This window comes from Nesoenas mayeri (genome assembly GCF_963082525.1).
Source record: "Nesoenas mayeri genome assembly, chromosome: 14".
In the NCBI taxonomy this organism is placed as follows: Eukaryota; Metazoa; Chordata; class Aves; order Columbiformes; family Columbidae; genus Nesoenas; species Nesoenas mayeri.
Genome location: NC_137556.1, coordinates 6,742,539 through 6,766,252, shown reverse-complemented (window position 1 = coordinate 6,766,252; position 23,714 = coordinate 6,742,539). Strand labels below are relative to the sequence as shown.

Here is a 23,714-nt window from a genome sequence, read left to right as displayed (position 1 = left end):
CTGTGGCACACTACGAGGCCAAGAGCTGACCCTGCTCCTCAGGGACTCATGTGTTGGTTCTTCAGGCCATCACAAGCAACTGTGATGAGGATAGTTTTTAACACACTTCAAGTGCATATCCAGGGGAGGTGGCTAAGGCACTTCCCTTGGCACAATCTGTTTAATATTGCATAGTTTTAGCTTAATAATGGTCAGTGTTTGGGGATTAGGTGCTGAGCGAGAAACAATGAAGCCCAAGCCCCATTTCTGCCGTTGCTGGAAGTCATGGCTTGTTGAGCTCTGCAAGGGCTGTGACAGGGTCATGCTGATTTAAGCAACACCATTGTCAGGCCTTCAGTGTAATTGTGACTCTGAGGGTGTCTTCACTGCAAGGTTGATTCAGGCTTGAACCTCGACCTGTAATTTAGTGCCCAAATTCTGTGCTATGCTCAACCCAGGCCAGCTGGTTTGGCTAGTCTGCAGCCTAAAGCTTGATTCACGTCTTAGTGAGACAAGTAACTCAATGGTGCCCTGGTATCTCCAAGTGCCTAAATGAGGCAGACATGTCCTCCCACAGACCCACTGGGGAAGGTGATTTCAGCCTCCTACAGTGCTAACAGTCCTGGAAGCAGCTCCACAAAAGCCCTAGTACCAAAAGCTCCTCATGATCCCTCAGACCAGGCAGCTCTAGGCCAGCTCTACCTGTCCCTGCTTGTGCCAAGCTTGACTCATCTGCCATAGCAATGACACACACTTGCAGCTCTGAGCCAGAGCACACAGTTTGTGATGATACCTTATGCCTCAGTCAGGCTTAGTCAAAGTGAAGGGGGTGTCCTTGTTTGGCTTAAGCTACTTATGCAATTCAAGTGGCAAATCTATAAATAAAAGCTTATTTCAAGCCAGGCTGATGGCTTGTGGTGTTATCGTGCCCAGGAAAAGATGGATGATTTTATAATGGAAACACCAACCAATCTCAGGCTGGGCATAGGTAATAGGGTTTTGTATCCTCTCTCTTTGCTGAGAACTACCACTGTTGGGAAGCTGCTGAGGTCCTTCTCCCTTGTGCTTTTCATGGATGGCTTCTTACTATTGGTAGGAGTAGCAGCAGCACCAAGCTCAGCCTGCAGGCCCCAGCAGTGATGCTTTGAGTGCTGATGGGATTATTAAGCCAATGTGAAGCCATCCCTGCCTTTCCCCAAAGTGGCAACATGCCCTTGTGCTGAACCTATTCCCAGTATGTGCACTTGTCCTGTGTGTAGCCTGGGTCAAACCCTGGCTAACCCATCTCCAGCACTGCTGGGAGCTGACTCATCCCTGCACACACTTCAGTGCTCCATGATAGACTCAGGAACAGGAATATTGCAAAGATAAGATGCCATTACAACTTCTACTCAGAAGCCCAGCAGTGAAGTGCATGAGGACTGCAACTCAGATTTACTAGGCTTTATGGTCATGATTACTCAATGCAATCTTGTAATTCTTGCTGCCAGATTTGACTCTTGCATCATACCTGCTAGCGCTGTGTGCCTTGAATGCCAGGAGAAGACAGTGATGTGGCAAGCAAACAAATCTCTCCTGTTGCTTTTCCTTCCTCTCTTAGTCTATGCCAGGATCCTCATTTGACAACTTAACTGGTAATTTCTTCTGCTAGGTGCTGAAATCATCCCTCTCTTCATAGACTGCCATGTGGCTTGTGTCCTCTGCCATGTCACAGTATCAGGCGCTTTGGTCCTTCACTGGCAGCATGATGCTGGCCCAATGTGACAGGGTGAGTGAGGGTAGAGATTAACTGAAAGAGCTGCAGACCCTACAAATGCAAAGGTCAGGCTTACTGTGCAGGGGACACCTGCTTCAAGGAAGATCACAGGTTGGGATTCCTCACCTGGCTCAGCCTGTGCTTCCCATTACCCAGCTACCTCCAGTATCTCCAGGCCAGGCTGTGCACTTCAGTCCTCCCTCAGTGTGGGATCACCTGAGGGCATCACCCAAGGGCTGCTCATCCCAGCAGTTCTCAGAGGAGAGTGAATCTCCCCATGGGCTGCAGGCAGAGCCGGGAGCAGCTCCAAGCAGATGCCCTGGGCAAAATGTGCAACAGCTCCTGCATGTTCCCTTGCTCACAACAGCTTATTTCTTTTGGGACCCTTCGCTACACACGACAGCAGGAGATAAGGAATATAAGAACCTAATTTCCACTAAACAGCTGCTATATAGCTGGAAAATGAAAGTTCAGATTGTGAAAGAAGGGAAATGAACACAGAAAAATGTAATATGCTTGATTGAAGTAAGAGTTGTGTAGATTCATTTGAACATGAGAGATGTGCAACTACACTTAAGAAATAATTGTTGGAGAATGAGAAGAGGGGATGGGAAGACTTAAAGAACCTGAAGTAATTTTGAAGGTGAATATTAGCTTCTGCTTTAGTGCTCATATTAGCACCTGGATGAACAATCAAGTATTCTGATTTTCTAATTAAATAATACACTGTCTCCATACAAATGATGGAAACCTATTGAAAAAGGAGCAGCACAAGATACTCCTTACATCTCCCTTCGAGAAGACGACTGGAGAGGTCAGGTTCTTTCTGGCAAGGAAGGGATCAGATATGTCTTTCACTAACTGAGCTCTGTGGGATGCTCCAGCAGGGCAGGATCTGCTGCTTGCAGTTACCCAGATGGGAGATGCACCATGTCCAGCTGGCAGCAGCACCCCCAGACCTGCAACTGTGCTGGTAGGACTGGGTTTTGGGGGAGAATTAGTCCATATTGCTTTATCCACTGCTGCTGGTAGCAAGGTTTTGGAGTACGGAATGGGGTATTGAAATAGATTGTCTTTGGCACAGGGATAAGAACTATGTTTTATTAAGGGATGGTAGTACAATACAAAAATATGATTGTATAAAATCTGAGAAAAATATGGCACCATTTAATAGTCTTTTCTCCTTTCATGTGTTCCTTTCTTTTTTAAAAAAATATAAATTGTAAATACTTCTAATCTTTTTTTCCTCCAGCATTAGAAAACCAAGCAAAAGGTCTTCAAGTTACATTTGAGATGAAGGTCAAGCATTAGTGTAATTTGAATTGTCTTGGATTTGCCTTAAAATTAAAGATCTGATCTTAAGAAGGGGCAGAAGAAAAGAAGTCTGGGGAATGAAAAAAACGTTTTGGTTCAAAACTTGTGAGAATATTCAGCATTTGAAATTGTTTGATACTTTTAGGAGCAATGTCCCCCAGCCCTGACCAGCAAGGGCTTCTAGGACAAGAGGAATGAGGATGCTACCAGACCCATGAAGCGAATTACCCTGCCTGTGTGTTTAGAGGAGAGCTGGTGCTTTGCCAGGGTCAAGGCCAAGCCTTGCAGTCTGTAGCGCAGTACATGCTCACTGCTCTGTCCTGGACCTCCTCAGCACCTCCCTCAGATCTCCATGGTACTGGGATCCTAGATGGAAAGCTGCTTTAATCAGGAATTAAAGTGGGAAAAAATCATCAACCTGACCAAAAACCAGTAAGTTTATCCTACTTGTGTTTCTTTTCCTCAAGTTATGTTCATATATAAGGAAAAATAATACCTCCTCGTGAAGTGATGCATTTCCAACAACAGCTGGAAAGAATATCATTTGGGATAAAGCTACATTTTTCTGAAGAGTCCAAGTGAATCAAGGCCCTATTTTCTCTCTTTACTGCCAACTAACTATCATTTATTTTATTCAGAGGTTTTGCTTCTGAGCCTCATTCTTAACAAGTGCTAACAATTACCAAGTTAAATTCCATCAATGTGCCTAGAAGCTACCCTGCAGTATCAAATCCTGTACATTCTTGCTAATAAATGTAATTTCTGGCACTATTAAAAGTAGCCTACTTTGAAGATGAGCTAAGTTATCAAAGCAAGTTCTGTTGCAATACAGAGACTGAACACAGCCAAGTACAGACGGAGAGAAATGTTTGATTTTGAAAACTGCACAGACTTGCCACGGGCTCCTAGGACAGTCTAAGGTCTTGTCTATGTGGTGAAGCTGTCTGGCAAGAGCTCTGAGCAGCTATCTCAGCACCATCAGACCTTTGCCAAGACCCAGCATATTTCATGTTGGGATGCAAGTGCTGTCACTGTGCCCTGCACAGTGCCCAGCCCTGGGGCTGGAAAATGGCCTGAATGGAAACTGGCTGCTTAACAAAGAGAAAATAACACTGCTTACGGTGAGCATCAAACGTGTCTGGTGGTTGGCAGAGTCGAACTGGATGCAAAGGGAGGCTGGTAAGCATGTAATTCTTATCTCCGTCCTATTCTCATCAGCTCCACTAGCAGTAGAAGTGCTTCCACATGAGCAGGAAATGCGAGCATCTTTCTGATGACTTCTAGTCTCTAGTTTGCCTTCCTCTGGCCTTAGGGGCATAAAGTGACACCGGAGCTCTCGTGAAGCAGTAACTGTGAGCTTATCTGCATCTCCAAGCAGTAGGATGAACATGGGATTTCGCTTTGGTCTTGAGGCCTTTCTATAAGCTAGAGCAGAATGAAGTGAGGTGGGAACATATTCTTCCTTCTTGCTCTGGTCTCACCCTTGGGTTGTAGGATCAAAACTCACTTGGGTGGGAGGATGTTAACAACCTATAGCAGCTCCGGTTAGGAAAGAAACACGCAGCCCTGCAGCTGACTGTGCCCCAGCGGACGTCCCAGGGAGCCTGGGGAGAGCGAGAAGTTGTGTGAACGACAACCAAATTGCCCAACTCCAAAGTACAAGGCCCGGGCATAAGAGGCAAGACCTTCTTTTTGCCCAAATGACAGTGATTTGCAATTGTTCCCCTGCATGAGCGAGGAGCCGCGATGCATGGGCTGCCAAGCCTCTGCCCCGCTGTCGGGCAGGAGGGGAATTCCCTGGATTTGCTCTTTCATCTCAGACAAGGATGCACCGTTTGAAGCGATCGCACAACCCGCAGTTGGCACAACCACCCGTCGTGCATGCAGGGAGAGTTCAATAATTCAGCAAGCAAAACCAGAGCCAGCAGCAGACTTGGGCTCCGGCCAAGGCTCGGAAAGTTGTCCCACAGCGGCTCTGCCCGACAGCCTGAGATCTCCCTGTGTGGGAAAGCTCTGTCTGCCGGGGGAAGGAGAAATCCTCAGCCCGCAGGTTTTCTGCTGCTCCAATAGAGGAAAGGGGGAGAAGGGGCTGATACGCTGGTTCGCACTGGTACCGCGTGCCCTTTCCCTGTCTCAGCAGTGCAAAGAGACTCGGGAACCTATGTGGCCTTTGCCAAAAATGTTAGGAAATGTTGCCATTTACCTTAGTTCACACAGTGCCCGTTGTGGTTTTTTTCTTTTATTTTTTTTCTCCCTTTTTTCCTTGTTGCTCTTACCCTTAGTTTCTTTTTTCTTTTTTTTTTTTTTTTCTGTTTTATTTATTTTTTTTTTAAAGTAAAGTGTATTTAGTGCTGGTGAAAGGTGCTGAATTGGCAGCCTTGGAGATGGGTGTCTCTCTACCCAGCCCAGGAGAACCCCGGTGCTCTCTCTGGGCTTCCTCCTCTTGGCACTGACCCTGTGCTAGGACAGCTCACAGGTCCCCGTGCTCCCCTGCCCTCTCCCATAGCTGCCTCTTGCTGCGCTGGTTGGGACACCCATACCTGAGCATGGGGTCCCAACTTCCCATTCCAGGCTTCGGTGCTGCCCTGGGCCAGGTGGGACTTGACAGCACCAGAGGGCACTTTGCTGGGAGCTGCTCCATCTGCTCTGGAGGTGGCAGCTTCTGCAAGTGGGAACCTCTGTGTTCCTGCAGCAAGCATGGGATCTGCAGCCCAGCTCAGCTGCAGCCCTGTCCTGAGCAGGAGAGGATGGTGGAAGCACCCTTTGGGTGCTGCTTGTCTCTCTGCCTTCATTTAGTGCCTAATGAAGACCTGACCCCAAGTGCTTCAGTGCAGACTGATTGTCTCTTCCTTCACACTCTCTTTAACCCTCCTTGCTAAAGTGCAAATGAACACGACCGAATCACACGGATGCTGCAGCCCAGCTCACACCAGGGTCCCAGCCGGGCAAGTGGGGCATCAAGCCCTTGACTTGCCCATGCCAGCCCCAAGCCAGGCTTTCAAAGAACACCCTGGATGCATTTGATGTGTCCCCCCCACCCCAGCTGCCAACACCAACCTGTGCTACCACGGGGCCAAAGGGAGACCCCCTTGCTCACCCATTCCCACCTCCCTCCCTCCCTTCCCCATCCCCATCCAACTGTGCCAGGCTCCCCTGTGGCAAAGCAGCCCCGCTCCAGCTTCCCGTCCGCGTTAAAGCTAAATGCAGCACCAAAATAGATACAAAAATAGAGTTTCAGAGCTTTGCTATGAATATTACTGCTATGAAATGTCTGAAAATAAGAGCTGCTCTCTCTGTACACACCTTCCCACCCCCCTATCCCTTACTAACAATATTGCCGTTTGCCCGGCCCTGTTGCAACAAGGCATTGAAAATGCCTGGTTTCTCTAAATTTTAAATATAATTTCTGCTTTAACTCAGCCGATGCTTCCATCCTACCCCTATTATAAACAAACCTGGCAAAAGGGAGTTTGGGAAAAACAAATGAGCTGTTTTAAAAACTCTTCATAATTTCTAGTGTTCTGAATCTTATTTCTGACTCCTGGGACTTCAATCCTGCCAGGTCATTTAAAAGGACAGAAGGTACCTGTGATTTCTGATGGGAGCCCTGATGTCCTTTTAACGTTTCCCATTGGATTCTCTCTGATGAGGATGAGAGAGATAACGTATTTGTTTTCCTCTATCCAAAAGTCACAAAGTGTTTGGCAAAACCATGACTAAAAAAAGTAAAAATATAAAATAAACAACAACTCCCAGCCTCTTTCTTAAGTTTCCTCATCTATCCACTTTTCAAAGTGCAGAACCTAGAGAAGCATTTCTTTCTTTTTTTTTTTTTTTTGTCATTTGTTAGGGCTTTTTTTCCCCCACATGCTTGACTAGTATGGCCTTTCTATAGCAAAAATCAGATAAAGCATTTCTGCACATGGAATTATGAATCATTCCAGTGACTTGAGAATCTAAGCTGTTAATAGGCTAAAAAAAAAAAGAATTTTTTTGTTTATATTTTTTGATTGTTTTCTTTTTGCATTATAATTAAGCATGAATATATATTAATATATTACACTGCTTGGATTGCAGCTGGAGCAATCCAAACCTTCCTATGCTGTAAAACTAAAACCCACCCTGAACTCCCTAGGTCAAGAGCTTTTCTCCTCCCTGTGCCAGTCATCCTCAGTTCACATGATTAAAAGTCCCTCCCAGCTCCCCCCCCCCCCCCCCCTTTTTTTAGTAGATATTGCCACATTCTTAAATTCATGCATTGCTGCATTGCTATTGCACATATATAAAGGATTGCTCACTCCCTCCCGGCTGCTCCCCTTCCCTCACTGGTTGTGCACATCCTCTCTGCGGACGATCTTGTAGATGATCCAGTAGAAAATGTTGAAGATGAGGAATGCCATGGGGAAGCCGATGCGTGAGATCTTGTCGATCTTCTTGGCTCGCTGGATGAAGAGCTTTCGCATCTCCTCGGGGGAGCGGGACGGTGGAGGGACCGGGTTGGCCGTGTTGTTGTTGTTGGCACCCTTGACGGAGATGCCATCCTTGGCTTGTAGGCAAGCTGGTCCCATCCCGTAGGCTGTGAAGTTGAACCTGCCCTCACCAGCTTCATCCTCCTGAAACAGATTCAGCATGGGGCTCTACTTAAAATGAGATATAGACCGTGCACCCTCGCTATAAGGCTCTCCGCTTCCTGCTCTGCAAGGGGAAGACGCCACCGTCATGCCCCAACCTCAGCATCCTTTGCCAAACCCTCTGCTCTTGGGAGATCAGCCTTATAGAGGGGTGCCAGCTGTGTGACACACAGATGCAAATCAGGGGATCCAGGCACCCCATGGAGAACAGGTCTGACTTCCACCCCACTGGTGGCTTTGACATACTTGAAGGGTTTATGGTACTGTATTCATTTTTCCAGTTGCATCCCCTGTTTTGCTTCTGCCTCTCCCCCCCAACCCCTGCTCCTATCAGCACCTTCTTTGCTTTGCCTGTGCTGTATCAGCTCGCCCAGAAGGAGTGGGCTCCATGAAACTCAGGTAGTCGAAGCCGCAGAGCGAGACTTCCTACAGAGTTACATGGATGTGCAGGCACTGAGACCTGTCCAGGAAAAGACCTCTGCAAGCAGCCCCCAGCTCACCTGCCCGCGGGACCCCGACCCCCACAGCCCCTCCCCACGAGCCGTCTTCCAGGTGAGGAACAGAAACACCTGTCTATGGGTCAGCAGCAAGACACAGCTGCTTGTGGTAATTCTAATTGCCAAGCAGGGAAAATTCTTTGTTTTTCAGTCTAAAGGCAAATGCTATCGCTGTTTTTCAGTGGAGGCTTTGCAGGCTCTATATTAGTAAACACAGGGACATAATCACAGGGAAAACCAAATTTGGCCCAAGGAATACAACCAGCACTTTGCAGAGGCATGGTCAGAAACCCAAGTCTCTGCTTGTTGAGGCTAATTGCTAGACCAATGACACTAATTATCTGTCACAGAGGCTGATCCACACTCTGTCCCCCAGCACTGACCTACCAGCCCCATCCCTCATAACCTTCCTGCCCCACGAGTCCCGCTGCCCCTTCCCCTCTCCTTTGCAGAGTGTCTTTTCTGGATGGCCCCTGTACCGAGCGGGTAGCTGTGTGGGATGGAGGCACTGTGCTGGGCTCTGGGGCAGAGGAGCAGAACGGAGAGCACGCTGGCATACCTGAGCAAAGCAAAACAGCCACCATTGTCTGGCACATCGAGCTGTGAAGAATGGCTCGTAGGTTGTGATTTGAGCAGACTTAATAAATGTGGGCATGGGCTGGTCCTCTCCCCAGCTGCCTCCACCAGCATGGATTGTTGCAACACCTCACTTGTTTTTAGTCTTGTATGTCATACCTAAACCAGGCAGAGCTAGCCACACAAGTCAGCACAACAGGACAGAGTAATTAGGTTCTTTGGCAGCTGCACTAGGTCATTTGCATATTTGCAGTCAGCTTCTAGTTTTCTGATAAGCTTGCAAACCTTGTTAATTTCGCTTTTTTTTGCTTATGCTTTGTTCCAATTAAATTGCTGTGAGATTGGGCAGGGATTGTAATAGCAGCCTTGTGTTCAATGGAACATCTCTAGCAAATATGTTTTAAACTCATCTTGTTTTATCAACAGACCAATCTGCATACACCAGAGACACCAGATCCAGAGACAGGGTGCCTGAATCTAGATGAAGAGATGAAAGCACTACAAGACACCCATGTTGGGTAGTTTTAGCTTTGGCTCCATTAAGCAGGCTGCACCTTCTCAACCAAAACTGTCTCGCTTGATTTTGAGATGGCAAGATCTTGTTCTGGCCAGACAAAATTGATGCTTGCTGATGGTCTTATCTGTTATTTCTTTTCCCTTGCATTTGTCCAACAATTTTCATCCCTGGTCCTGCTTGTATTGGGGACAAGTGAAGTATTATCTCTGGTTTTGCAGATAGGACAACTGAAGCAGAGAAAGGCTAATCTTCAAAGAGACAGGGATTCCTGCTCCTTAATCCTTGCTGGCTCCTGGAATGGTGGCAGTTCCACAAACACACACTCTGAACTGCTGTAGGACAGATTAGACCCTGGGAAAGACCTCTAATGGCTGGGACACTGTGACAGTGAAGCAATGGAATGGGGGAGTCTCTGGGTGTGATGGATCATGGAGGGTTCTTCAAAATAGAGGGTAGACAAATATGTATGAGAAAAAACTGTAGGCAGATTTAGGTGATCTCCTGGAAGCTGTCTTGAGATTTCCATCAGTTCCCATCAGCAACTTCTGTTTTTTTAAATGCTAGTTTCGGGCTTACTCTCAGGCCTGGTGCTGAAAATTTGATACCACCTACCCAATTCTACTAGTTAATGAAGGGCAATTTTTAAGTGCCTTTGGTATTGTGATCACAGCCACCTTTCTGTTTCCTCCTAGTGCATCCTGTGAAGTGAAATCCTTGCTGTGATACCTCAGCCTAAAAGCTAGAAGGGTCCAGGCTGCAGGGGATGCATGACACATGCATGCTCAGGCTGGCATTAGCCATGGCGAGTGAGCACAGAGCAAGGCCAAGGCTGAGAAGAATGCTCTTCCCTTCTGAGAGAAATTTGCAGTCAGTCTGAGAAGCAGATGCTTTTGAACACAGAGATGACAGAGACAAAAGAAGTGTCACTTACCTCCAGGCCAATGTTGGCTGTCTTGTTGCGAGATACTGTCCTCTGATAGACATCCCTCCCACTGCCCCACCTGCCTCTCCCCCAGCCCTCGCTGTGTCTTCTGTAGAGAACTCAGACCACAACACTGCTGCGTGGAAATTATTCTGTTGAGAATAACCCTTTAGGCTTAGACCATTTGACTAGCTAACAAAAAACACCTGGCTAGACTCCTGGGATCAGCAGACTGTTAGAAGAGACACAATTCACTCAGGTAGCCCTGCTTTTTGATGTGTCACACTCCTTCACACCTGACTATACACTGAGGACTTCCCTGGGAGCCAGTGGCTCAGTTCACTTGACCATGTAGTAATGTTCTGCTGGGACAGGTTTCAGCTGTGTCTTGCATGCCTTGTGTATTACCTTATGATGCCTCCTCTTCCTTCTGAACCTGAGCAGCTCTTTGTGCTGCCGGGACACGAAGTTGACGGCAGCGTATTCTAGAAGTGCAGAGAACACAAACAGCAAGCACACAGCCATCCAGATGTCTATGGCCTTCACATAGGACACCTAGGAGCCAGAGAAAGAGACTGAGATGGGGTGTTTTTTTCCACTCAAATGCCTTTTTGCTTACCATGTTACTCCCACAGTCTTTGGAAGGAGTTGATCAGGCCATGATACAGGTGACATCCCTTACTGGATACCAAAATCTATTTAATTTATTGTGAGTGTATTATCAGGTCACTGTAGCTGCTGCTGGGCTGTTAAGTAGCAGTAGTTCCAGAGTTTTTAATTTATCCAGGTCTTGATTGTGTTTGATTATATGCAAGGAAAATAGTAATCCAATCTGATCATACCAGAAGACTTTAATTGCAAGGAAAGTCAGTAATATTATAAAAATATGACGGTCAAATGAGTAAAAAGCTAGAATGTGTGGTGGTCACACGGGTTTGTAAGGTACAGAGCTGCTGGCTACTGGGAGCTGTGATGAGTCTTGCAGCAAGTGCTGAATCATAGGGCAAGTTTTGCTGCTAGTCATAGAAACTCTGCTAAATCTTTTTTCAGGAGGGGACTGGAATTTGTTCTGCTTGCCCTTAAACTAGAATAGTGCAATGGCAGCAGAGTGCCTCGTGTTGAGCAGGAGGATCTGTGTGGTGACTGACTTATGTGCTGTCCCCAGAAAGTGTACATTTTGCCCCCCTACGAAGATAAGCGTGTTCCTACCTTGGGCAGTGATGCTCGGGAACCGGAACTCTGTGTGGTCATAGTGAGGACTGTGGTGATCCCCAGGCCAACGCGAGCAGGTGCAGCATCCATATTGATCCAGAAGGAGATCCAGGACAGAATGACAATAAGGAGGCTGGGGATGTACATCTGGATCAAGTAATAGCCCATCTGCCGCTCCAGGTGGAAACGAGCTTCTATACAGGTGAACTTGCCTGAGAATGATGTGAGATACATGCAAGATTACTGATAAGGCACGGTTAGCCTCCTGTTTTCAACTCTTGTTTGGGGACTTTCCCTGCATTGCCTAGAACCAGAGTCATGTTAGAGGAGGAAATTAACAGCTGTTGTCCAGTTCTGAAATATGAATGTACAACAACAACATAGCAAAGAAAGCTCTTGGCAGTATGTCCTTCGTCAGTTAAATTTTGCCTGCTCTCTTGCATCAAAGATAAAAGATGCTGGGAGAGAAGTCCAGACCAAACACACTTGAACTGATGCAGATATTACTGGGGACAAGAGGATTCCACACATCTGTATCTGTTAGCTTTTTATTTGCTATATATGTGTATATTTACTGATAACATATCTATGTGTATTTATATATATATTGTCCCTAGCTGTGCAGGACAAGGCTTGTATTACCAGAGTGCCACCAGATGTAGCAAGAGCTTCTGTCAGATGCACAGTCCTGAGTTTCTCTCTAATGAACCCAGCAGCTAAGGGTAAACAGCACTGACCTGTGTTGTAGTGCTTTGTGCAGTATCTCAAGTCTTTTTCTTCTTTGAGGATAAACTGAGGCAAAGTCAAACCATCAGCAACTTGCACGGCTCCTTTTTCTTGCCACTCAAATATGAGATCGTTCATTGTGTAGCCAACTGTTGAGAGGATGGGACAAATACTGCGTGAAACAAAATAAATGCTTATCTGAAAAGGGACAGATTTGTAGAAGAGAGCTATGATTGGAGGCAGGGACTTATCCTGGCCTTCCTTGGCAATGCTGTAATGATTTGATCTGAGTTTAGGCACAACTGCTTATGCATATGGTAAAAGCTGGGCTAGTGGCCTGCACTGCACTGTGTGTAGTGAATTGTCTGCAGCAAATCACATTTTTTATTTAATTTGGCCTGCTAGGCTGTTTGCTATTATTTCAAACTTGACTCCTTTCTCTGAGTGAGGTTGTTCATTGTCTTTCCCTCCTTTGGGATAAACAACATGTACAAGGGGCAAATGTTCATCCAGAGAGAAAAAATCCCATTTGCAACTGAAAGCACTTTCACCTTTCTCCTCCAAAGTGAAAGGCCAATGTAAATACAAGGAAGCCAGAGCTCCTCCTGTGGGATCTTTTAAGGTTTGGCTTCTCTAGAAATGTCACATGTGCTGAGTGAATGCGAAATCCTGACCAAGTGGGTCTTGAGCAAGTCTCCAGTGAAGGCTGAACTGGGAATGGGTTGCAGCTGAGGAAGGAGATGGTAGGTGAAAGGGGAAGGGAAAACACGTCGTCTCCTCTCCAAAATGGAGATGTGCGCAGGACTCACAGCTTTCTAACTGCATGATGCATGTCTGTACGTCCATGGGGAAGTTCTTCAGGTCCATGGGGCAGGCCAGAGTCAGCGTGATCCTGAGGAGAGAAGACAGCACAAGGGAATGCCACATGGTTCGTGGTACCGATGAGGGGGTGAACCCCTTGAACATTCAATGCTGCAAACAGGCTGGTACCTTGCCTGAGACACACTAGCGTGCTGGAGGGAATGACTTCCCTGCCTGTGTTTTCACACGTGGTGTTGGAAAGCATCAGAAATGCTGAGCGTTTAGGTCTGTGATATAATTCCCACCAGAGTCACCTGCTGCAGATGGCTTTTCACTGCAATGTTGTTTTGGACTGTACAGAGCAAAGAGTTCCCACACCAAACAGTTTTGCTGCTTCTGTTTTTAGTTCTTGCCTCATGTTCACAGCAGTCTGGATGAGCAGCAAGCCCAAACCCATCCTCTGGACACCCCAGATGCATTTCTAGACACTGGGACTGTTTGGAAACAGAATATTTCTGAGCCAGGAGTTAAAAAGAAAACAGAGGTTGGTCAAGATCACATGTTGCTGTAGGGGAAAAGAAAGACTCTCGTAGTATCTTCTGCAGGGAAAATGCCCTGTGGTAAGTCAATATGAATCTCTCTATCTTTCTGAAATTGTGCTGTGCCTCTTGAGAGCTCTACTTTTGTTTCTGAAGCTCCATTTTGGACTAAGCGCAGGCTGTATTTTCTGTGGTATTGCTGTGCTGCCCTATGCCATGATCAATGCTCAAAATGTTTGTTTGCTTCAACAAGCTGATACTAAATTATTTGATTCAGAGAGTTAGGCTTGTGTTATTTGGTTTGATAATGCTGAAAATGTTGTGCCCTGAAGTGTTTAGATTTTTCAGCTTTTTGCCTTGATATAGAAATAACGGAATTTCCTGGGAGACAGAAGTTGAATTTTTCTATCATCAGACCTACAAGATACTTAGTAGGAGGGAAAGATATTTTAACTAATCATTATGGTGGACAAAATTCTCTGCTTAAGTTTCGAGGCATGTTGGGACAGAAGACCTGACAGTGGAAAGAATTGACCTGTTCAGGTTCCTTTTTTTATGAAAACAGCTGCGTTTTCTGTATTTAAGAAACACCTTAGCAGAAGAGAGTCACAACTAGCCTTTGCCCACTTTGTTTTCCTCATCACATCTCTGGCAGGGGACCCATCCCTGATCAATCAGAGAAATAAGCTTTCGATTAGGTCTTCAGACAAACCACTTGAGAAGGCTTTACTGTAAATATCTGACAGATGTGAAGCAGGGTTGACTGCAGCTGCAATCAGGCTGTGAGATGCTGAGCGCATGTTGCACAAGTGTGTGCTCAGGGGTGATTTTGGGTGAACCCGGTGCTGCACATGCTGAGTTCTGGGTCCATGGGACAAAGTCCACCTTCTTGTAAGTTCCTTGATTAGAGTTTCACTACTGCAAATAGGAGGAGCAAAGAGCCAGTTAGAAAAGTGGCAGTGCACTTTGGATGGATTTTTTTGTTTGTTTTTAGGGGAAAGACTATTTCTCCTTTTGCAAACTATATACATTGTGCCCTTCCATCATGAATGTCCTCTTTCTTTTTGGTTTTCACAAGAAAATGTACTTAAAAAGAAACCTGTATTTTCATTTGGAGATGATGGAGATAGGAAATTTCTTCCCCTTATTATTTTTTTTATTTATTTTTTCAAAGAAGAACAGAAGGATGAAACATTGGCACAGGCTGCCCACAAAGGCTGTGGGATCTCCATCCATGAAACATTTCAGTTTGACCAGACAAAGTCACAGCTAACCTGAGCTACTGTTATCAATTGTCAGGAGATGGTTGCATGGGAGACCTCTGGAGGTTCCTTCCCACCACGTTGCTATGATGCTGTTAATCAGATGCTCTCCCACTTACAACCTCTCAATTTCTTTTCTTTGCTCAAAGTTCCTACGTTCTCATTTTAGGTTGAACAATGAGAGTTTGGCTTTGCCCTCCTCCACCTTGGTGGAGCTCTCCCCATTGAATCACCTCACCTGATGCTGTAGAGGACATTGCCATTTCTGGAGATTCTCAGAAGCTTGTTGTCTGTGGTAATCTCATGGAAATGGGCCCCTTTCTCATTAGCAAAGAACAAATCAGGCTTCCAGATGGAGTCCAGCATAGAGGGGTCCAGGTCCAGAGAGTCATCGGGGTATTCGTTGTATGCCAGCCGTGGGTCATTCCACTGCTGTCGCAGGAAGATGTTCACCCTATAATCCTGCACGGTGTAAGCAGGGAGCAAAGAAACACAGTTAGTGCTCAGAGCAGGCCGAAAGTCCTGAGAACTGGGGAACAAGTACTAAAATCATACTTGAAAACAAACCATGTCTAGACCTACATTCTCAAGCTTCCCAATGCCTTCTTGGCATAATAGCTCAAGGAGCTGTCATTATTTTTAGCTCTGTAGCTTACAGCTATCTCATAGCATAAGCAGCTGCCTAACCTTCCATCCCTCTGTCACAGCAATCACCAGCTGTGTGTGAAGTGTCGAGACCTCTAGTCTGAACTGCAGGGCTGGAGAAGTGATGTTCAGCTGTGGGGTCGTAAGGGCTGGTGTCAGCAAGTTGACTGTTGCAGAGGATTAAGGGGGAAAGGACTTTGAAACCAATTTCCTTTCAGTGTTGAATGATTCTGCATTGTGACTATCTCTGGTTCCAGATTTGTAAAAAGAACAGGCATAGTGAGACAAGCAGGCCAGAGAAGAGACATTCCCTGTGTGTCCACTAATATAAGGGTAACTGATGAACTGATGGGAACAGCTGTCCTTGATGAGAGTACATGAAGATGGGAGAGATGTGCATGAAGTCTGCTCTCCTAATCCTAAGTGAGTGCTCTCTGGTCTTTAATGTCAAAATGCCATAAACGCTACAGATTTTATGGGATGCAATTTCCTTTAATTGAAGCTAGTCCCCCAGCACTATCCAAAATGGTATTTGCCTCATGACCATGTCTTACAGCTCCCCTGAGTTCCCCAGGCCAAGGCTGGCTGCTGAGGTTGAGCTCAGATGCTGTCCTGGATAATTAAAGGCAATTTCTGTTCTCCCTGTCTGACCAATAGCTTCCCAGGGTGATCTGCATGCCCCTTTTCTGCTGAATTTCACATAAGAAAGTGAGCCAACAAATTGAAATGGGGAGAGGACATGCCAGCTATCAGGAGAGGGATAAAAGCTTCATGTCCAGAAATTAATTGGCATTTTCTAAGTATAGAGGCAGACTGTGTCTGAAGAGCAGCACATAATAAACCAATTTCACTGCCCTGGCCCAAACTAATAGTTGCTACCATGATGAAGGGGTTTTTGATGCCTTTTTAATATTAATGTACTTTGAAGACTTTTATTAACAGACAGTTAATGGAGCATGTCTGACTCGCTTGCTGGTATCTAATACCTGCTGCAGGCACTAGGACCTTTCTTTCAGTGAGAGCATTTGGCACCTCTGAAGGGATCTCCCTGACTCTGCCATCAGGTCTGTTACTTCCATCTGGAGAACACAAAGCTCTGGAGCTGAAGCGTGCATGTGAAAAACAGTCTTTCTGATGTTGCTGCCTCAAATGATGTCTTGCCTATGAACCTACAACCTCTTGTCCAGGAAAACGAGACTCTTGTGGAGTCCAGTCACACTGGAGGCTTTGGAGAGGATTGTGTCTTGGGTGGTTTTGGATGGGGTAGTTCATAGCCAAGCTCATGGTCTAGAATCTGTTTCAATTCATTTAGTGCCATCTGCATCCTTGTAGCACAGAAGCTGCTATTGGCATTAATGATTGTGACAACAACAAATGGACCAAGGACTTGATGCTAAAAGGAGCAGACTTCTGAACATGAAAAAGAGTTGTAACACTCATTCTCCTGATATTCTGAATGTCACCTTCAGAAGTCCTAGTGGGTCCTGCTGAATTGATTATTCATCTCTGTTGATTCTGGATAATGTGTCTTGGGAAAGTCTGAATAGGTATGGACAGCTAGGAACCACGGTCTTAGTGCAGGACTACCCCATCATGAAAACCTGAAAAAAGAAAGCAACCCTCATTTTCCACTTCCCATGGCATCCAGCAGCTCCCTGAACAGATTTGTGTGCTTTCAGTTCTCCCTTTTTTGTATGTAAAGATCTGCAGCCACTGCAGTCAGGGGAAATCGATGTCACTGACCTAATAGGTAAAAAGCAAAAGGTTGTTTTGCTTATTCAGCTACAAATAACGCTGGATGCTAGCAGGTCAGCTCCAGTTGGGGGCTTATGTCATGTACAACACAAATTATACTTGTGTTTGGAAGAAACTTCAGTGGTAGCTGCCCAGAAGTGTTCTCAGCCTGATGGAGTATTGGAAGGGGAGGGGGAAAGGGAGCCAATCTCTCTACAACAGCTTGTGTTGTCACAGATAAGCTTTGTTGTTGGACTAAATTCACTGCCTCATCTCCAAAACTTGCCAAAAGGAAAGAAAAGGGTGAGAAAAGAGGTGTAGTGTGGTTTACATTGCCACGATGGCAGGTATAAGAGGCTATCGACAGAGTGACTGCCATAGTGTTCGTCCATGATGAAGCACCTTAATTACATGTTCGTAGGCCAAATGAAAATTAACTTCTCAGAGCAGATGGCTGTGAGAAGGTTCTTCCCAGCTCATCTCCAGAGACCAAGTGTCCTGTACTCATGTCTCACATGAGAACAGTCCCCAGGCACGTTCTGAATGTGTGGTGTGAGAGACTGCACCACCTCCATCCAGGGCATATCCAGCAGCATGATGAGTAACTCTGGTGTGTCTCCTTTGGAGACAAATGTTTGCAGTGGGTGTTTTTTATTATGGAACATAGACAACTGAGCATTTACATTGTGATATAAAAAAGACAAGGACAAAGAAATATAATACATGCACTGACTGCAATTCTCTGGCTTTGCCCTTTTATGGCATTAGTGTTTTACCTCTGTGTGTATGTTTATGTTTAGGAAGATCTTCCTTCTCAATTGGTTTATTCTGCAGTCCTGGTCTGGCCACTGAGAACACTTGTTTCCTCCCAGATGCCTTTTTCCTTAGCACAGACAGCTGCATTGCACTCTGGTATTGAAGATGCTGAGCAGCCTTTTAGGTTTCTTGTGTCCATGCTTACTTGTATATAAATGTAAAAACAAGCACTGTGACAGTAAACTGGACAGGACACTGTCCGAGGATCCAGTATAAGACACGGAAAGCAAATGGGGTATGTCTGTGGCTTTGATATAGCCTGAGATAAAGGTTATAGTGTTCTGTACCAGATAAAGCACCCTGTGTGTTGAAAGCTTCATGGCTAGGCATTGCAGTCAATGAGAGGTGATGAGCCAAACAACACTCATTCATTGGCTATCTGGAGATATGCAGTGTTTCTCCTGCATGCTATTGTATGAGATCTTAATTAGCATCACCAAGAAGTCCACAGTTATTCCTAAATGACAGACAGAAGGGACCAACTTCTGGTGTGAACTTTCAAATAAACAAAAAAGGTTTCTAGTGGAGCTGCAAACTCAGAAAAAAAGCCCAACAAACTCTTTCTCCATTTCCTTGTCACTTGAACTCCTCATTTGCATGCCAACCACATCCAGGCACTGATCATCTTGTGCAGGCTCAGAAGTGGAGAGCAGCAACTCTGTGTTGTGAAGGTGTTCAGGAGCTTTGCAATTTGGCAAAAAAAGCATTTTAGTCCCAATGGGGAAATGACACAGGGCAGGAAGAAAATAACCAAAGTGATCAAAGTAGTTCAATTCAATAATGCTGGAATGAAATTCTGCTTAGTGGCTTTGCAAAGAGCCAAGGAAACAGAAGATCATTTCACCCCATTCCTTCCCAGGATACCCCAGTCTTGGCATCTGATGATGAGTGAGTTGATGAAAGCACTGGCAGGCTGGAGGTGGTGCTGTGAAAAAGCAGTGGGGACTGTCAGTAAACTCAATAAATTTCAGCTCCTGACTCAGAGGTTCTGTCAGACCAACCTCTACATGGAACAGTTTTGGTGAGAGACTTCACTTTGATAGATTTACTTTTTGCTAATAGGACAAAAAAGAGAAAACAACAGGGGAGTGACTGAACTCCATCAGGAGGGGATTCTGTTATCCCACCTGGACAGCAGAACACAAGGGCCTTTATTGGCATTGCATTAACTCTCCAGAAAGAGAATGAACAAACATTTTTAAGGCTACTTGCCCTGCAAAGAAGCATTAAAACTGGCTGATTGAAAAAACAAACAAACTACAAACAAAAACCCCACAACCACACCACTTTGCAAACAGACCTTGGAAGGGTTAATAAGGGACCTCGTTACCTTGCCAGGGCTGTAGCCAATTTGAAGGTTGGTGTGAAAGCTGCAGCTGTGCCAAGGGGAGGAGGTTGTGAGGTTAGTAGCCGTGTTGGAGGTGCTGCTGAGGAGAAAGCTTGTTTGAGGAAGGTAGGTATGTGGTGAGGGGTGGGAGCAGTACCCTGGCGTTTAATAAGTTTGTGTGGGCTTTTTTTGTGTTGGAACCCAAAGCAGAAAGTGTTTCTGGGTCTCCTTAAAAAAGGAGGAGAAAGTGTATTCCTTTGGACTGCAGATGGAGCTGCTGGGGGGGGGTGCTGGGCAGTAGCAACAATCCTAAGTTTCAAGCTTAGGAGTTCAGTAGTAGGCTCTTGTTCTTTAGCTTGTGTTAGGTTTTTTGGTGTGTCCTTATATTTGAGTTGCACAGTCTCATTTCATGGTGTGGTTGTAGTTTGTTTGTTCATTTCTTTTTTCCACCTCCTTCACTCAGTGCAAAGACAACCCACAGCCAAAACACTGCAGGTCTAACATTAAAACTGCAGTAGGCTGTGAGATGTTGTGAAAACCTTTTCATTTTGCATTGCGTGACTTGATACATGCTTATCATCTCTGTGGGACTGATGACTGGTTTTAAGAATGACTGGCTCAAACCCTAGCCTTTGCTACAGGCTTTGCGTGCTGATACTTGCTTCTATCACTGACCTTGGGTTGAGTGGATACAGTATTAAACGTGACCCATACACTTCATCACTCATATTTGCTATCTGCTGCCCTGTGGCTTGTGAGGCTGGAGTGAATTGCTTAGTTTGTCTTGTGGGATATTTTTTTATCTTATTGGAAAGCTCATGTAAATATATATCTGAGCAAGTATTTAACATTTGGACAGTTGCAGCCTCCAGCTTCTCTTGTCCTTAAGAGATGCTGGGAGACCAGTTGTGGCTTTGTTGCAGTTGCCTGAAGGTTACATTTGGTTTGCTCTTTTCAGATGGCATGAAATCAGCAGAAATAAATTTGCATATATACACTCTATCTAGAGGACCCTGTGCTGGCTGTTTTGTGGTTTTCTTTCCTTTACACTTGTTTGCTCCTTCTTAAAACATGGGACTCGGAGCAGCCATTTTGAGCATTGAGTGTTCCCAACTGCCTAAACTAGTGAGAGATCCATAAAACTGTAGCTTCCATTGGAAGGGGTATCAAGCGCATCACTGAACTCTAAGTTTGCTGTTATAGCTGGAAATTTGTTAGATCGAATGCTTAGATAATCCTACTAGTTGTCCTAAGCTACGAGGAAAAGTCAAAGCTGGTGAAACTGATCAGCTTAAAACCAAGATGTTGCTCTCTAGGTGCCTGACTTCTGATTTCATTTTTTTAATGAAGAATTTGTAGCTCTGCTATAGGTTTATCACTCTGATGTGGCTGGGGGGGAAGGTGTTTATGGCTTGTGGTTGGGTGTGGTGGTGTTTGGTGCTTTTAATGAAAATAAGCACATAGATTGGATGCAACTTGCATTTGTCCTCTGGAATCCCTTGCTGTTGGGTGCACTACTGTAGTAATGCTTTGGGACAGAAGGAAGGTGGCTGTTGTCAGTGGCAGTATCTTTCCCCTCAAAGCACCTGGGTTCACAGGGATGTGTTCCCAGTTACAGATTCCCTTGTCCTCAGAAATGATTGTAAGCAAAGTTGATGGATATAAGCTATGGGCTACAATCTAATGTAAATGTCCCATCAATTATGTGCACAGCTAGAGGCTTTTACATTGGGTGTTTGGCTCTGCAGGATGCTTAAGAGTTCATTTCCCTTGCTCTAAGTCAGCTCTGCTCCAGGGAATCCAGTTTGGTAGATGACTTTGTCTTCCCCCCTCCACCCCCAGCCTTGCAAGAGTTTTTAGGACTCTTTCTTGCCTTGTTCATTTTGAAGATTTATGGAACAGATATCAGCTTTCTCCCCACTTTGGGAAGTCTGTGCCTTCTCTTGGTCCCAACTTAGCTTCACTTCTGAGGTTTGTAGACTGCAGTGGCTGTATAAAATGCCTGGGGTTTTCTTGCATTTTCCTGTATCCTCTTCCTCTGTCTTTCATGATGCCTCAAACTGTAAGTGAGCATTCACCTCCAATCTCTCTCATCCTCTGCATGGTAACCTTGTGATTTGTGAGATTCAGGTAGCGTGAGCTTAGATGGCAATAGTGGTATTTTTCCGTAGGAACTACTAGCCCCATTATAGGGATACTTTAACGGCTTCTCTAATTGCATGTGTGTTATCCATAAAACCCTGTGACTCTTCTCTTGCAGGTAGTAGTCCAATAGTAACCAAATATAAGATGACATAGTACTTGGAACCTGAACCTGGCTAGACTTAGAGTGCCTAGTTATTGTGATTTAAACCATAGTCTTGTTCTTTCTCTTTTGGTGAGTGAAGCAGCTGGGGAAGTGTTACCATCATCAATCTCAAGGGTGTATGATGGAGTACTGCTTTCTTAACGGTAAACACTGAACTGCCTCTCTCCAAACAAAGCTTTTCCCCTCTACAGATCTTTGATTGCTTGTTTGTATTCAGAGGGGAGAGACCAGCTTCTCTGCAGATTAAATCCCAGGTTAGCAAATCCTAAAGTCTGCTCCAACTTGCCAGGCTCACATTTTTAGATGTTTTAGTACCTGTGTCGTTTGTGTTCTCGTCAGCGTTTACAAGCAGAATTGCCGTCCCCAAAGAAGTGCGTTATACGAGCTTGTGTGCAATGCTGCATCAGCCTGACATCTGGACTAGCTTGTCAGAGCTGGCTTGGGTATTTCTAGACAAAGCAATGTGCCCAGAGGGTGCTCTCGGGTTCCCATGGGAATTTTTTCTATGGAAGATAGACTGTGAAATGAGTGGCATCTGGAGAGGACAGCAAGTCCCTGCAGCATGCCTTGGAGGTGAACTGCATCTCTCTCATGCTAGTCTATGTTAATTTTATGGAGCATCCTGCTTGCAGGGATCCTGTGGCATCTTGATATGACTGCTCCAATACATCTCACAGTGGAGGACAGATGGATTGAAAAACATGTCATTGTAACGTGCTCTGCACATTGTGAAGGGTCCTGTGTGGGCCTGCCCATCTCCCCTGCATGCTGTGGATCATCTCTGCTGGATTGTGTAGGAGCAGAGTATTTATTGCCTGTAACACCGAAGGAGGCATCCAATTAAATAGTATATTAGGAACAGACATGTATTTTGGTTCTAGTTCCTTCTCTTTTGCTTTACATACAGATGAATCCATGAATACACTTCTCATCTCTGACATCTATGAGCTCTGACAAATGTTGTAATCCAACTATGAAATGTGTTTCTTTATGCTTGGATGGAGTAACAGGTGTGTGGTGGTGGGTTTTTTTTTTGCCTCTCCACTCTGCTGCTAGAGCTGAACTGCCCCCAACCCCAAACATTTCCAGAACAATAGCATAGTGTCAGAAGAGACTTGCAACCCCTGGTATATAGCTGTTTGCAGCCCCTGGTATATAGCTGTTTGCAGCCCCTGGTATATAGCTGTTTGCAGCCCCTGGTATATAGCTGTTTGCAGCCCCTGGTATATAGCTGTTTGCAGCCCCTGGTATATAGCTGTTTGCAGCCCCTGGTATATAGCTGTTTGCAGCCCCTGGTATATAGCTGTTTGCAGCCCCTGGTATATAGCTGTTTGCAGCCCCTGGTATATAGCTGTTTGCAGCCCCTGGTATATAGCTGTTTGCAGCCCCTGGTATATAGCTGTTTGCAGCCCCTGGTATATAGCTGTTTGCAGCCCCTGGTATATAGCTGTTTGCAGCCCCTGGTATATAGCTGTTTGCAGCCCCTGGTATATAGCTGTTTGCAGCCCCTGGTATATAGCTGTTTGCAGCCCCTGGTATATAGCTGTTTGCAGCCCCTGGTATATAGCTGTTTGCAGCCCCTGGTATATAGCTGTTTGCAGCCCCTGGTATATAGCTGTTTGCAGCCCCTGGTATATAGCTGTTTGCAGCCCCTGGTATATAGCTGTTTGCAGCCCCTGGTATATAGCTGTTTGCAGCCCCTGGTATATAGCTGTTTGCAGCCCCTGGTATATAGCTGTTTGCAGCCCCTGGTATATAGCTGTTTGCAGCCCCTGGTATATAGCTGTTTGCAGCCCCTGGTATATAGCTGTTTGCAGCCCCTGGTATATAGCTGTTTGCAGCCCCTGGTATATAGCTGTTTGCAGCCCCTGGTATATAGCTGTTTGCAGCCCCTGGTATATAGCTGTTTGCAGCCCCTGGTATATAGCTGTTTGCAGCCCCTGGTATATAGCTGTTTGCAGCCCCTGGTATATAGCTGTTTGCAGCCCCTGGTATATAGCTGTTTGCAGCCCCTGGTATATAGCTGTTTGCAGCCCCTGGTATATAGCTGTTTGCAGCCCCTGGTATATAGCTGTTTGCAGCCCCTGGTATATAGCTGTTTGCAGCCCCTGGTATATAGCTGTTTGCAGCCCCTGGTATATAGCTGTTTGCA

The 23,714-nt window shown here is 45.6% G+C and overlaps 1 protein-coding gene across 2 annotated transcripts in view; it reads right to left on the bottom strand.

Moving 5' to 3' along the window:
- Window positions 1-7,371: 7,371 nt before the first annotated feature.
- The window catches only part of GLRA1 (glycine receptor alpha 1), a gene marked incomplete at both ends in the record, with an annotated part of 35,739 nt that continues 19,396 nt past the window's right edge, over window positions 7,372-23,714 (bottom strand). Inside the window, 6 exons of one of the 2 annotated variants that reach the window (XM_080353181.1) lie at window positions 7,372-7,686; window positions 10,601-10,747; window positions 11,402-11,616; window positions 12,142-12,279; window positions 12,940-13,022; window positions 14,971-15,194. In XM_080353181.1, coding sequence (XP_080209307.1) covers window positions 7,372-7,686; window positions 10,601-10,747; window positions 11,402-11,616; window positions 12,142-12,279; window positions 12,940-13,022; window positions 14,971-15,194 — 1,122 coding nt within the window. The remainder of the gene's footprint in view (window positions 7,687-10,600; window positions 10,748-11,401; window positions 11,617-12,141; window positions 12,280-12,939; window positions 13,023-14,970; window positions 15,195-23,714) is intronic. The other variant, XM_080353182.1, reaches the window with a different exon arrangement.